The sequence below is a fragment of the Pseudophryne corroboree genome, chromosome 9 (assembly GCF_028390025.1).
Source record: "Pseudophryne corroboree isolate aPseCor3 chromosome 9, aPseCor3.hap2, whole genome shotgun sequence".
Lineage (NCBI taxonomy): Eukaryota > Metazoa > Chordata > Amphibia > Anura > Myobatrachidae > Pseudophryne > Pseudophryne corroboree.
Genome location: NC_086452.1, coordinates 354,245,261 through 354,260,229, shown reverse-complemented (window position 1 = coordinate 354,260,229; position 14,969 = coordinate 354,245,261). Strand labels below are relative to the sequence as shown.

The window sequence follows — 14,969 nt, the reverse complement described above, 5'->3', positions numbered from 1 at the left end:
TCTAACGTCCTAGTGGATGCTGGGGACTCCGAAAGGACCATGGGGATTATACCAAAGCTCCCAAACGGGCGGGAGAGTGCGGATGACTCTGCAGCACCGAATGAGAGAACTCCAGGTCCTCCTCAGCCAGGGTATCAAATTTGTAGAATTTAGCAAACGTGTTTGCCCCTGACCAAGTAGCTGCTCGGCAAAGTTGTAAAGCCGAGACCCCTCGGGCAGCCGCCCAAGATGAGCCCACTTTCCTTGTGGAATGGGCTTTTACAGATTTTGGCTGTGGCAGGCCTGCCACAGAATGTGCAAGCTGAATTGTACTACAAATCCAACGAGCAATCGTCTGCTTAGAAGCAGGAGCACCCAGCTTGTTGGGTGCATACAGGATAAACAGCGAGTCAGATTTTCTGACTCCAGCCGTCCTGGAAACATATATTTTCAGGGCCCTGACTACGTCCAGCAACTTGGAATCCTCCTAGTCCCTAGTAGCCGCAGGCACCACAATAGGTTGGTTTAAGTGAAATGCTGAAACCACCTTAGGGAGAAATTGAGGACGAGTCCTCAATTCTGCCCTGTCCGTATGAAAAATTAGGTAAGGGCTTTTATAGGATAAAGCCGCCAATTCTGATACACGCCTGGCTGAAGCCAGGGCTAACAGCATTACCACTTTCCATGTGAGATATTTCAAGTCCACAGTGGTGAGTGGTTCAAACCAATGTGATTTTAGGAATCCCAACACTACATTGAGATCCCAAGGTGCCACTGGAGGCACAAAAGGAGGCTGTATATGCAGTACTCCCTTGACAAACGTCTGAACTTCAGGAACAGAAGCTAGTTCTTTTTGGAAGAATATCGACAGGGCCGAAATTTTGAACCTTAATGGACCCTAATTTGAGGCCCATAGACAGTCCTGTTTGCAGGAAATGCAGGAATCGACCCAGTTGAAATTCCTCCGTAGGGGCCTTCCTGGCCTCGCACCACGCAACATATTTACGCCAAATACGGTGATAATGTTGTACGGTTACATCCTTCCTGGCTTTGATCAGGGTAGGGATGACTTCATCCGGAATGCCTTTTTCCTTCAGGATCCGGCGTTCAACCGCCATGCCGTCAAACGCAGCCGCGGTAAGTCTTGGAACAGACATGGTCCCTGCTGGAGCAGGTCCTGTCTTAGAGGTAGAGGCCACGGGTCTTCCGTGAGCATCTCTTGAATTTCCGGGTACCAAGTCCTTCTTGGCCAATCCGGAGCCACGAGTATAGTCTTTACTCCTCTCCTTCTTATGATTCTCAGTACTTTTGGTATGAGAGGAAGAGGAGGGAACACATACACTGACCGGTACACCCACCGTGTTACCAGAGCGTCCACAGCTATTGCCTGAGGGTCCCTTGACCTGGAGCAATATCTGTCCAGTTTTTTGTTGAGGCGAGACGCCATCATGTCCACCTTTGGTTTTTCCCAACGGTTTACAATCATGTGGAAGACTTCTGGGTGAAGTCCCCACTCCCCCGGGTGAAGATCGTGTCTGCTGAGGAAGTCTGCTTCCCAGTTGTCCACTCCCGGAATGAACACTGCTGACAGTGCTATCACATGATTTTCCGCCCAGCGAAGAATCCTTGCCACTTCCGTCATTGCCCTCCTGTTTCTTGTGCCGCCCTGTCTGTTTACGTGGGCGACTGCCGTGATGTTGTCCGACTGGATCAATACAGGCTGACCCTGAAGCAGAGGCCTTGCCTGACTTAGGGCATTGTAAATGGCCCTTAGTTCCAGGATATTTATGTGAAGTGACGTTTCCATGCTTGACCACAAGCCCTGGAAATTTTTTCCCTGTGTGACTGCTCCCCAGCCTCTCAGGCTGGCATCCGTGGTCACCAGGACCCAATCCTGAATGCCGAATCTGCGGCCCTCTAGGAGATGAGCACTCTGTAACCACCACAGGAGAGACACCCTTGTCCTTGGAGACAGGGTTATCCGCTGATGCATTTGAAGATGCGATCCGGACCATTTGTCTAGCAGATCCAACTGAAAAGTTCTTGCGTGGAATCTGCCGAATGGAATCGCTTCGTAAGAAGCCACCATCTTTCCCAGACCCTTGTGCACTGATGCACTGACACCTGGCATGGTCTTAGGAGTTTCCTGACTAGGTCGGATAACTCCCTGGCTTTCTCTTCCGGGAGAAACACCTTTTTCTGTACTGTGTCCAGAATCATCCCTAGGAACAGCAGACGTGTCGTCGGAATCAGCTGCGATTTTGGAATATTTAGAATCCATCCGTGCTGTCGTAGTACTATTTGAGATAGTGCTACTCCGACCTCTAACTGTTCTCTGGACCGTGCCCTTATCAGGAGATCGTCCAAGTAAGGGATAATTAAGACGCCTTTTCTTCGAAGAAGAATCATCATTTCGGCCATTACCTTGGTAAAGACCCAGGGTGCCGTGGACAATCCAAACGGCAGCGTCTGAAACTGATAGTGACAGTTCTGTACCACAAACCTGAGGTACCCTTGGTGAGAAGGGCAAATTGGGACATGGAGGTAAGCATCCTTGATGTCCAGAGACACCATGTAGTCCCCTTCTTCCAGGTTCGCTATCACTGCTCTGAGTGACTCCATCTTGAACTTGAACCTTTTTATGTAAGTGTTCAAGGCTTTCAGATTTAAAATGGGTCTCACCGAGCCGTCCGGCTTCGGTACCACAAACAGCGTGGAGTAATACCCCTTTCCCTGTTGTAGGAGGGGTACCTTGATTATCACTTGCTGGGAATACAGCTTGTGAATGGCTTCCAATACCGCCTCCCTGTCGGGGGTAGACGTTGGTAAAGCAGACTTCAGGAACCGGCGAGGGGGAGACGTCTCGAATTCCAATTTGTACCCCTGAGATACTACCTGCAGGATCCAGGGGTCCACTTGCGAGTGAGCCCACTGCGCGCTGAAATTCTTGAGACGGGCCCCCACCGTGCCTGAGTCCGCTTGTAAGGCCCCAGCGTCATGCTGAGGACTTGGCAGAAGCGGGGGAAGGCTTCTGTTCGTGGGAAGAAGCTGTCTGTTGCAGTCTTTTTCCCCTTCCTCTGCCCCGGGGCAGATATGAGTGGCCTTTTGCCCGCTTGCCCTTATGGGGACGAAAGGACTGAGCCTGAAAAGACGGTATCTTTTTCTGCTGCGAGGTGACTTGGGGTAAAAAGGTGGATTTCCCAGCCGTTGCCGTGGCCACCAGGTCCGATAGACCGCCCCCAAATAACTCCTCCCCTTTATACGGCAATACTTCCATATGCCGTTTGGAATCCGCATCCCCTGACCACTGTCGCGTCCATAATCCTCTTCTGGCAGAAATGGACATCGCACTTACTCTTGATGCCAGAGTGCAAATGTCTCTCTGTGCATCTCGCATATATAGGAATGCATCCTTTAAATGCTCTATAGTCAATAATATATTGTCCCTGTCCAGGGTATCAATATTTTCAGTCAGGGAATCCGACCAAGCCACCCCAGCACTGCACATCCAGACTGAGGCGATTGCTGGTCGCAGTATAACACCAGTATGTGTGTATATACTTTTAAGGATATTTTCCAGCCTCCTATCTGCTGGCTCCTTAAGGGCGGCCGTTTCTGGAGACGGTAACGCCACTTGTTTTGATAAGCGTGTGAGCGCCTTATCCACCCTAGGGGGTGTTTCCCAACGAGCCCTAACCTCTGGTGGGAAGGGATATAGTGCCAATAATTTTTTAGAAATTAGCAGTTTTTTGTCGGGGGTAACCCACGCTTCATCACACACCATTCAATTCATCCGATTCAGGAAAAACTACGGGTAGTTTTTTCACACCCCACATAATACCCCTTTTTGTGGTACTTGCAGTATCAGAGATGTGCAAAACCTCCTTCATTGCCGTGATCATGTAACGTGTGGCCCTACTGGAAAATACGTTTGTTTCTTCACCGTCGACACTGGAGTCAGTGTCTGTGTCTGGGTCCGTGTCGACCCACTGAGGTAACGGGCGTTTAATAGCCCCTGACGGTGTTTGAGACGCCTGGACAGGCACTAACTGAGCTGCCGGCTGTCTCATGTCGTCAACAGTTTTCTGTAACGTGCCGACACTGTCACGTAATTCCTTAATTACGGCCATCCATTCAGGTGTCGACTCCCTAGGGGGTGACATCACCATTATAGGCAATTGCTCCGCCTCCACATCATTTTCCTCCTCATACATGTCGACACACACGTACCGACACCCAGCACACACACAGGGAATGCTCTGATAGAGGACAGGACCATCTTAGCCCCTTGGGGAGACAGAGGGAGAGTTTGCCAGCACACACCAGAGCGCTATATATGTATAGGGACAACCTTACAATAAGTGTCTATCCCTTATAGCTGCTTATATCTGTTATTTTGCCAAATAAGTGCCCCCCTCTCTTTTTTACCCTGTTTCTGTAGTTGCAGGATGCAGGGGAGATTCTGGGAGCCTTCCTACCAGCGGAGCTGTGTGGGAAAAATGGCGCTGTGTGCTGAGGAGATAGGCCCCGCCCCCTTCACGGCGGGCTCTTCTCCCGCTTTTTACTGGAAAACTGGCAGGGGTTAAATACATCCATATAGCCCAGGAGCTATATGTGATGTATTTTTTGCCAAATAAGGTAAATTCATTGCTTCCCAGGGCGCCCCCCCCCCCCAGCGCCCTGCACCCTCAGTGACCGAAGTGTGCTGAGAGCAATGGCGCACAGCTGCAGTGCTGTGCGCTACCTTATGAAGACAGGAAAGTCTTCTGCCGCCGATTTATGGACCTCTTCTTGCTTCAGCATCTGTAAGGGGGCCGGCGGCGCGGCTCCGGGACCCATCCATGGCTGGGCCTGTGATCGTCCCTCTGGAGCTAATGTCCAGTAGCCTAAGAAGCCCAATCCACTCTGCACGCAGGCGAGTTCACTTCTTCTCCCCTTAGTCCCTCGATGCAGTGAGCCTGTTGCCAGCAGGTCTCACTGAAAATAAAAAACCTATTTAAACTTTTACTCTAAGCAGCTCAGGAGAGCCACCTAGATTGCACCCTTCTCGTTCGGGCACAAAATCTTAACTGAGGCTTGGAGGAGGGTCATAGGGGGAGGAGCCAGTGTACACCAGCTAGTCCTAAAGCTTTTACTTTGTGCCCAGTCTCCTGCGGAGCCGCTATTCCCCATGGTCCTTTCGGAGTCCCCAGCATCCACTAGGACGTTAGAGAAATAAGGATTAATATAAAACGTTACCACTAATTTTGACCAACTGGAAAGTATTGAGAAAGCGGGTTTTTTTTTATTGATATTTTATATGGAAAATAAAATATAAATAAAAAATAAGAATAAATAAATATTTTTTTTTAATATATTGCTGTTTGACAGCACTTTGTATTTATCTTTTTTTCTGTTTTCTTCTACAAAAGGGTTGAGTATTCCCTGTTATAATAAAGAGCAGCAGGCAAATAGATATTTAATTATATTTAATTGACACCAGGTGACATTTTGTTCTTTGGGTCATTCGTTTACTTGATTTACCATACTATCCCTTTAAACCGGGACGCTCATGGATTACACAGGTTCTGTGGCTGATTAATGCCAGGTGAAATGCAGGCTTGAAGTCCGACAGCCACAGAACCTGTGTAATTTATTAGCTCCTGGGTTAAAGTGATGGTATGGTAAGCCTACCTATTGGTTTATTCCAGTACTACAGTAATATAAAATACATACTCAAGGTAGTATTTTTAAATTAATTACATGTAAATGATTAGCTGAACAGGGTACTACTTAGACATCTGCATTTTCCCTAAGCTAGCACTTACACGCAGGTTCAGGTAAGTGTGACCTGCTGATTACAGGTAAGGTCTCCCACCCCTTCCCAAATATTGCTTATGTGAGGCAGAGCAGACTGTACCTGCAGGACCATCGTATAGGAAGCCAGCTTGGTGGTATCTGTAAGCACATCTTGCTGGGATCCCATCCTGATGGCAAGCTGACAGCCTGCAAGAGAGAAGAACCGACAATGCTACTATTTCCAGGATCCCTCCTCCCCTGGCAGAGACTTGTATTGTATCTACTATATTATGCGAATCTGACGTAGCCATCTTTACTAAGGGCACATCCACTACTACATACATTCTCTGTAAACCTACTCACTATGCCACCGGCACTGAAAATAACGAACAAGCCTACAGCAGTTTTTTGTTATTTATAATATAGGTAGCGCCCCCGCCCCCAAGTTTGCGAAAGTGTGAGGAGTCACGTCAACTTCAGCTCTAATGTCAGGGAAATCCTCTCCTAAGAGTTGTTGCTGCCACCTACTGCAGGGAGGAGCGCACTGCTTTCATACTGTAAATGTACTGGATCAGTCAGCAGTATCTTCAGATTAGTTTACTCAGTCTTATAGGAGAAAATTAGTGGCGATTAAGTAATTGATTCCATGATTTGAATTATGCATCACTGCATTAGTGGCTATTAAACATGTTTTTTTTTTCATGCATATGTGCCATTATTATTATAGTACATCTTGTAACTAACGGAATAACTAAAATAATATAGAGGGAGCGCTTGTAGGTAGACTGAGAATTTATTTATACAATAAAACCGCTTTTTTAAACAGTCTAAAAACCGCACTGTGTATATTCAGTCTAATTACTACATTGGGATCATATGTTGGTTATATGTCACAGTTCATTCATAGTCCTTTGATGTTAATGAATAAAGATGTGGTTGGTGCTTAATAATTAACGGTATAAGAGCATACCCTCCAACATTTTACACATAAAAATCGGTCCGAATGAGAAAAGGGGCGTGGCCACGGGTAGAGGGGGTTGGCCACGCCCCATTTCCTATACTTTCAATGGAGGTTTGGAGAGCTAAAAATCGGTACAGACCATAAAAAAAGAGTTCCACTTTAGAAACAGCCCAAAAGGGAGCACAGGCGCCAAAATGGCGCTGCAGCGATATAGGGGAGAGGGGGGGCACACACGGCCGCGGGCCAAACGGGGGAAAGGGAGGGACGGAGGCAGGTATACCCGTCCTCCCTTTCACACCTAGGAGAGCAGGGCTGCCAGTAGGCTACCAGGGGGAGGAAAGAGCCATGAGGGGGTTAAAAGGCTGAGGCAGAGGGGGGAGGCTGCATTCCAGGCCAGAGCTGCAAACAGATAGCAGCACCATGCAGCATCCAGCAGCCCAGTCTCTGGAGAACAATGAGCAGGCCCAGAGCCATGTGTAGCCTGTAGTCTCAGCAGGCAGAGCAGATCTCTTACTACAAGTTTTGCAAGGGGTCCCAGCTGCAGCAGGAGCACGCAAGCATGGAGAGCCAGCAGGGAGATCCAGCAGAAAGATGCAGCATTCCCTCCCAGCGACAGTAGCCCAGTCTTACGGGAGCAAAGAGCCAGGGAGATCCAGCAGAAAGCAAATTATCCCACAGAGTGTCCAGGAGGAGGTGGGGGAGGAAGTCATACCAAACGAAGATTTCCACAGGGAGAAGAGGCTGCAACTGCAGGAGCAGAGTGGATTTCAGGCAGAGGGCGGGATGTACTAATGTACATCGCTGCCCTGCGCCACAATGCTGATCGCATATGTACTAACATATGCGATCAGCATTGCGGAGGACAGCTCTTCCGATAAGAGCTGTCCTCCGCGATGCGCAGCGGCAGCCTGACTTCCGGGATTCGGCCCCAGGAGTCAGTCTGCGCATGCGCGGGGTGACGGGGGCGGCCGCAGGGCATGCTGGGAGGGATCCCTCACACAGCGCGCGGAGAGAAACCCATAGGCTTCTATGGACGTACGCCAGCTAAAGCTGGCATACCCCGCCGCGGCGCTGTCCTGCCGGCCGGGGGTTAGTACATCAGGAAAATGCGGTAAACAGGGAGTTTACCGCATTTTCCGCTTAGTACATCCCGCCCAGAGGGAGTTGACCCTGGTGGCCAGACCCCGGCAAGGTGTCCGGCTGGAACAAAGAAGAGGAAGGAGAAAAGAGCTATGGACAATGTAGAAATGTCACGTATAAAGGGCCTAATTCTGAGTTGATCGCAGAAGCAAATTTGTTAGCAGTTGGGCAAAACCATGGGGGTCATTCCGAGTTGTTCGCTCATTGCTGATTTTCGCCATGCTGCGATTTGTTGCTAATTGCGCATGCGCAAGGCACGCAGGGCGCATGCGCTTAGTTATTTAACTAAAAACTTAGTAGATTTGCTGTAGATCCTGCGGCGCTTTTCAGTCGCACTGCTGATCGGTGAATGATTGACAGGAAAGGGGCATTTCTGGGTGGTAACTGAGCATTTTCCGGGAGTGTGCTAAAAAACGCAGGCGTGTCGGAAAAACGCGGAGTGTCTTGAGAAATGGGGGAGTGGCTGGCCGAACGCAAACCATGTTTGTGACGTCAAACCAGGAACTAAACAGATTGAGCTGATCGCAATCTGTGAGTAGGTCTGGAGCTACTCAGAAACTGCAAAGAATTATTTAGTAGCAGTTCTGCTAATCTTTCGTTCGCTATTCTGCTAAGCTAAGATACACTCCCAGAGGACGGCGGCCTAGCGTGTGCAATGCTGCTAAAAGCAGCTAGCAAGCGAACAACTCGGAATGAGGGCCCATGTGCACTGCAGGGGTGACAGATATAACATGTGCAGAGAGAGTTAGATTTGGGTGGGGTGTATTTGTGGTATCCCCCAGAACTTACAGGACTCATGCTCCCTTCAACTGACATGTACATTGCCTTATTGTACCAGGTGCTCCATGTAGGACCCTATGAGAACCTGTGTAGCCCAGGCTTTTTGCCAAAAAGGACAGCTGTATACTCTGGGCTGCCATATAAACAGACATAACCTGCAGCTTTACCCTTTCCCCCCTTTTTCTTGGAGCCTAGCAACAGTGGATGGTGTGATGGAGGACACAGCCCACACCTCTCATCTGATTGGCCAATCCCTAGAGAGAACCCAGAGGAAGGGTGGAGTGATGGAGAGATTGGTGTGAGGACTGGGGGGTGCTGTAAGCTGGGACAGCAGAGAGGACAGCAGAACAAGCAGTGGGATCCTGAGTGAGTTGCAGAGGCTGAGTTCCTGTGTGTCAGTTCCAGAGTATCCTGTCAGCACTAGTATCATTGTGCAAGTCCCAGCAGCAACAGCAAGGAACTCCTCTGGAGAGAGAGGGAGTGAGATCAGTGAGGTTTCATCAGTAACAGCTCACTGCCCATATAAGAACAGAGGAAGTAGCAGCTACAGAGAATGCCCTATCCATGCAGAGACAGTGCTGTGAATACAGCAGCCAGAGACAGCACTGAGAGGTAACTCCATCCTCAGGGAGGATTCTGTACAAGTAAACAGGCTCCCTGCTCACACACTGTCTACAAACATTGCAGCTGGCACTACTCCAGGAGTATAGAACCACTTTTGTCTGTGGCACAGCATAACTTGTTGCCAGCAATAGCACAAACTGCCTCCTCTTACATTAAATGCCCTAAGTCTTAGTAGAAAGGACAGCACACACAGTGCTGGTGCCACCGATGCTTATCTGCCAGGCCTTACAGACCAGTGACATTGTACATCAGATGAACTGTGACAGCCAGGTTACAGTGCAAAGGAGGCCTGAACAGAACTACCCAGAGTGAATGGGAAAGGCAGTGGATCAGTTTTCCCTCAGTGTGGCCACAGAGAGGACAGGCCTTTATTTACACTACAGGGACATGTCTAAGAAAGACTAAATATATATATGCATATATATCCACGTGTGGACACACTCTAAAGGGGGTTACAGACCTGTGCACAGGCGGAAGAACATAAGTTGTACTAATACTTCTGAATACATGGGATACTCAGTAAGGGTAATCAGATAATTGTAACTGGTAACAAACTGTTTTTCTTATGCATGCATATTTTGATGGTAACAGCTTGAATATTTGAGTTAAGGTTTGAATAGTATAATAAGTCAATATAACCAATTCAGGTAAACGTGCATAACTGCTGAGAAGGACGGTGATGGGATATGCAACACCTGAATAATTAAACAGTCTATGACAGTATTGGCATAATCTACGGTGTGAAGACCAACTGTTTATTATCTGTACTTGATGATTTACTGTAACGTATTACTATTATTCAAGTTGTTTGATTTTCCCAATGCCTTTAATAAACCGAAGTTGAGTTGACTGCTCCCTGAACAACCCACTTGTGCAGACGTATATCCCTTACATCTCCGAAGTATCGTGAACGAACTTCCATCTTAAGTTGGTATCCCGGTACACAGATAGTGTAAAGCGGACATAATCACCAGGTAAAAGATCATCTACTCACCCAATAACATTGTCCTTTATTTGCCCGGGTATCACATTTGGCGTCAACGAACAGGATCCGAGTGCAATCAGGAGAAAACTCACTAATTGAAAGATGGAACAACAACAGGCTGCAGGAGGAGGAGCACCACCGGTAGTACAGAACCAGGAACAAGAACAACAGGCAACCCCGGCAACGACACCGAATGCTCCAATAACCTTACCCTACTACTTTGGGGCGCCGTGGCTTCCAACCTATAGCGGAGATGCCAACAAGCCACAGTGTACCACGTTTACAGAATTCAAAAATAAACTCAAATCTATGTTCCGGTTGTATACCTTGAACGAACAGCAGAAAGTCGAGATTCTGGTAGGTCAACTCACAGGGTCAGCTCTAAGAGAAGTCATATCCTGGCCCACTGAAAACAAGAAAGAGGTAGACCAGATCTTAAAGAGATTGTCCACTACTTTTGAGACAAAAACCCTCCCCGAGTTAAAAATGAAGCTGTATGCGCGCAAACAGCAACCGGGCGAGACCCTCCGAGACTACGCCCTGAGTTTACAAGAAACACTAAGAGCGATCCAAGCAGTTGACAAAGATGAAGTCAGAAATGCAGACGAAGCGCTAACGATTCAGTTTATTGAAGGAGCCTCAAGGGAGAGTGTCAAAACCCAACTACGACTACTCAAAATGCAAATGCCGGGGAAAACCTTCCTAGACTTCAAGGAAGCCGCCATCACAATAACTGGCAACCAATCGGGAAGAGAAGAAGAGTACCCAGAGCTGGTGGACTTCAGAGAATCCTCAGAGCTGATGGGAGCTACTGCTTCCAGTCCCGAAAGACCGAAACGAGTCAGAGATCCAGTGGTGCAGAGTAGTCAGCACCCCTCAGGAGATCAGATACAAACCCTACGCAAGCAGATGGAAGAGTTAACGGTGGGGATGGCAGAGATCCAGAGAGAAATGCGACTCCTAGCGAGACCACCGACACCCAATTCTGGAGAACCTAGATGGAGGTCCGAGCGACAGAGGTCGGCCAGAAGACGCTGGGAACCACCTCCAGAGTACGGGCGGCGGCCTTCAGACCAGTTCGACAGCCAGGGTCGTCCCGTTTGTCATCGATGCCAGGCAATAGGGCATATTGAGAGGAACTGCGACCAGATCGAACATTTAAACTCCAATGCCCCGAGGACGGAGACCGAGCCTCGGGGGACACAATAAGGTTAAAACCAACCTCTGAAGAAGGATGGCCACACTATGGCAGGCAATGCCATATAAATGCAGATGAGTTAACCGACATATTAAATACCGACACTCCTGTCCACACAAGGAAAATTTCAGGAAAGGTCATCTGGTTTCATGTGCGACGTGGGTATGGATTCATCAATCGTGATGACACCAAGCAAGATACATTCATTCATTATACGGCCATACAGAGGAACAACCCCAGAAAATACTATCGCAGCCTGGGAGAGGGAGAGATGGTGGAATTTGACATAATCAGGGGAGAGAAAGGTCTACGAGCAATCAACGTCACGGGTCCAGGTGGTGCTCCAGTGAAGGGCAGCAGGTATGCAGCAGATCGCAGGCATTATTGGTGCCATCCACACCGTGGAGGTCATCCACGTCACTACCGATGCCATGGAGATGGAATGTATTCCACAGAAAACGTGACAGAAAGTGTAAACCAGAGGCCATCTGTATGCAGTCAACAGGATCCTAATGCCGAATCGCAGAGTGCATTATTGGGAAGAACAGCTAACCTTGAGAAACCAAGTGGATATACGCAACAGAACCTGCAAGAAACTGTTCGGTCGTTTCGGTGTGGACCTACGATGATGGAAGACACCAATTCCAATACGGCCTACCTCAATCCGGCTCATTCAAACGCTACTGATCAGGACCGGGAAGTAGAAGTAGTGACCCACAAGGCCACAGAGGAAGACTTAGAATCCTCTAAACCCAATGCATCAGATTCAGTTATGCTCATCCCTAAACCTCACCATCCTGCAAAAACCCAGGGGGAAGCTAAAGAGGCCGTGAAATGGCTCTTTCCAGAGTTGCATCGTCCTGACTATGAGTACACCTCAATGAGTGGTGAAGAATTTATCTCACTGTTGCAGCAGGCATCGAGAAAGCCAGGGAAGAGGCGCACAGGGGTTCTAGCCCATTAGTTATAGACCCTTCTCATGTCTGATCTGTAATGATTATACTAATGTGATTTTCAAACTTGTTTGCTCTACAGTTACTAAATGCATTGAGGTTTAAAACATAATTGTTTCAGTACCTGCAACCCAATGTATTTCATGTCAGTAAAATGTCAATGTTGTGAAAAAAAAAAAATAATGACTTTATGACTATGTGGAGAGACGAATGCGTGAGGACACGCATCATTCAAGCGGGGTTGAGTGTGGTATCCCCCAGAACTTACAGGACTCATGCTCCCTTCAACTGACATGTACATTGCCTTATTGTACCAGGTGCTCCATGTAGGACCCTATGAGAACCTGTGTAGCCCAGACTTTTTGCCAAAAAGGACAGCTGTATACTCTGGGCTGCCATATAAACAGACATAACCTGCAGCTTTACCCTTTCCCCCCTTTTTCTTGGAGCCTAGCAACAGTGGATGGTGTGATGGAGGACACAGCCCACACCTCTCATCTGATTGGCCAATCCCTAGAGAGAACCCAGAGGAAGGGTGGAGTGATGGAGAGATTGGTGTGAGGACTGGGGGGTGCTGTAAGCTGGGACAGCAGAGAGGACAGCAGAACAAGCAGTGGGATCCTGAGTGAGTTGCAGAGGCTGAGTTCCTGTGTGTCAGTTCCAGAGTATCCTGTCAGCACTAGTATCATTGTGCAAGTCCCAGCAGCAACAGCAAGGAACTCCTCTGGAGAGAGAGGGAGTGAGATCAGTGAGGTTTCATCAGTAACAGCTCACTGCCCATATAAGAACAGAGGAAGTAGCAGCTACAGAGAATGCCCTATCCATGCAGAGACAGTGCTGTGAATACAGCAGCCAGAGACAGCACTGAGAGGTAACTCCATCCTCAGGGAGGATTCTGTACAAGTAAACAGGCTCCCTGCTCACACACTGTCTACAAACATTGCAGCTGGCACTACTCCAGGAGTATAGAACCACTTTTGTCTGTGGCACAGCATAACTTGTTGCCAGCAATAGCACAAACTGCCTCCTCTTACATTAAATGCCCTAAGTCTTATACCCCTTTTACACCTACGAGCACGGGTCGCAGCCGGGAGCCTGACACGGGAGCTGCCCCCTGCTGCGACCCGTGCTCGGTCCCTTTCCCATCAGCAGTCACAACCCGGCATATGCCGGGTTGGTGACGCTTCTAGCTACACGGCAGGGGCGGCGCAGGGAGATCACATGATCTCCCAGCGCCGCCCATCCATACAGTGTAAACGGGAGCCGTGTCGCATCGACACGGCTCCCGTTTACACTACACCCTACCCGGATCATTCCCGTGTCCTACCCAGGTAAATAGCCGGGTAGGATTCACGGGTCACTTGATCCGGGTTGACCCTTTTCCACTTGCCAAAAACACGGGTAAATGCGCGCCCCCGTGCATTTACCCGTGTTTTTTGAGCTAGTGGAAAAGGGGTATTAGTAGAAAGGACAGCACACACAGTGCTGGTGCCACCGATGCTTATCTGCCAGGCCTTACAGACCAGTGACATTGTACATCAGATGAACTGTGACAGCCAGGTTACAGTGCAAAGGAGGCCTGAACAGAACTACCCAGAGTGAATGGGAAAGGCAGTGGATCAGTTTTCCCTCAGTGTGGCCACAGAGAGGACAGGCCTTTATTTACACTACAGGGACATGTCTAAGAAAGACTAAATATATATATGCATATATATCCACGTGTGGACACACTCTAAAGGGGGTTACAGACCTGTGCACAGGCGGAAGAACATAAGTTGTACTAATACTTCTGAATACATGGGATACTCAGTAAGGGTAATCAGATAATTGTAACTGGTAACAAACTGTTTTTCTTATGCATGCATATTTTGATGGTAACAGCTTGAATATTTGAGTTAAGGTTTGAATAGTATAATAAGTCAATATAACCAATTCAGGTAAACGTGCATAACTGCTGAGAAGGACGGTGATGGGATATGCAACACCTGAATAATTAAACAGTCTATGACAGTATTGGCATAATCTACGGTGTGAAGACCAACTGTTTATTATCTGTACTTGATGATTTACTGTAACGTATTACTATTATTCAAGTTGTTTGATTTTCCCAATGCCTTTAATAAACCGAAGTTGAGTTGACTGCTCCCTGAACAACCCACTTGTGCAGACGTATATCCCTTACATCTCCGAAGTATCGTGAACGAACTTCCATCTTAAGTTGGTATCCCGGTACACAGATAGTGTAAAGCGGACATAATCACCAGGTAAAAGATCATCTACTCACCCAATAACATTGTCCTTTATTTGCCCGGGTATCACATATTCAAACTGAAATCTAAATTGCAGTGTAAAAATAAAGCAGCCAGTATTTACCCTGCACAGAAACAAAATAACCCACCCAAATCCAACTCTCTCTGCAAATGTTATATCTTCCCCCCTGCAGTGCACATGGTTTTGCCCAATTGCTAACAAACTTGCTGCTGCGATCAACTCAGAATTACCCCCAAAGCACACTAATGGTGCCCGTACACTTGTGAGATATTAGGTGCTATCCTTTGATTTCTACCGCAT

At 48.1% G+C, this 14,969-nt stretch overlaps 2 protein-coding genes across 2 annotated transcripts in view; one reads left to right on the top strand and one right to left on the bottom strand.

Annotated features, from left to right (window-relative positions):
- The window catches only part of RFT1 (RFT1 homolog), an 87,348-nt gene extending 81,238 nt beyond the window's left edge, over positions 1-6,110 (bottom strand). Inside the window, exon 1 of the mRNA XM_063940692.1 lies at positions 5,879-6,110. Within this exon, the coding sequence (XP_063796762.1) occupies positions 5,879-5,944 (66 nt within the window). The 5' untranslated portion in view covers positions 5,945-6,110. The remainder of the gene's footprint in view (positions 1-5,878) is intronic.
- Positions 6,111-8,744: 2,634 nt separating this feature from the next.
- Positions 8,745-13,546, top strand: LOC134958235 (uncharacterized). Its single transcript, XM_063940691.1, has 2 exons — positions 8,745-9,250; positions 10,103-13,546. Exon 2 carries the CDS (start codon positions 10,350-10,352, stop codon positions 11,454-11,456), a length of 1,107 nt encoding a protein of 368 aa, XP_063796761.1. The 5' UTR covers positions 8,745-9,250; positions 10,103-10,349; the 3' UTR covers positions 11,457-13,546.
- Positions 13,547-14,969: the final 1,423 nt, after the last annotated feature.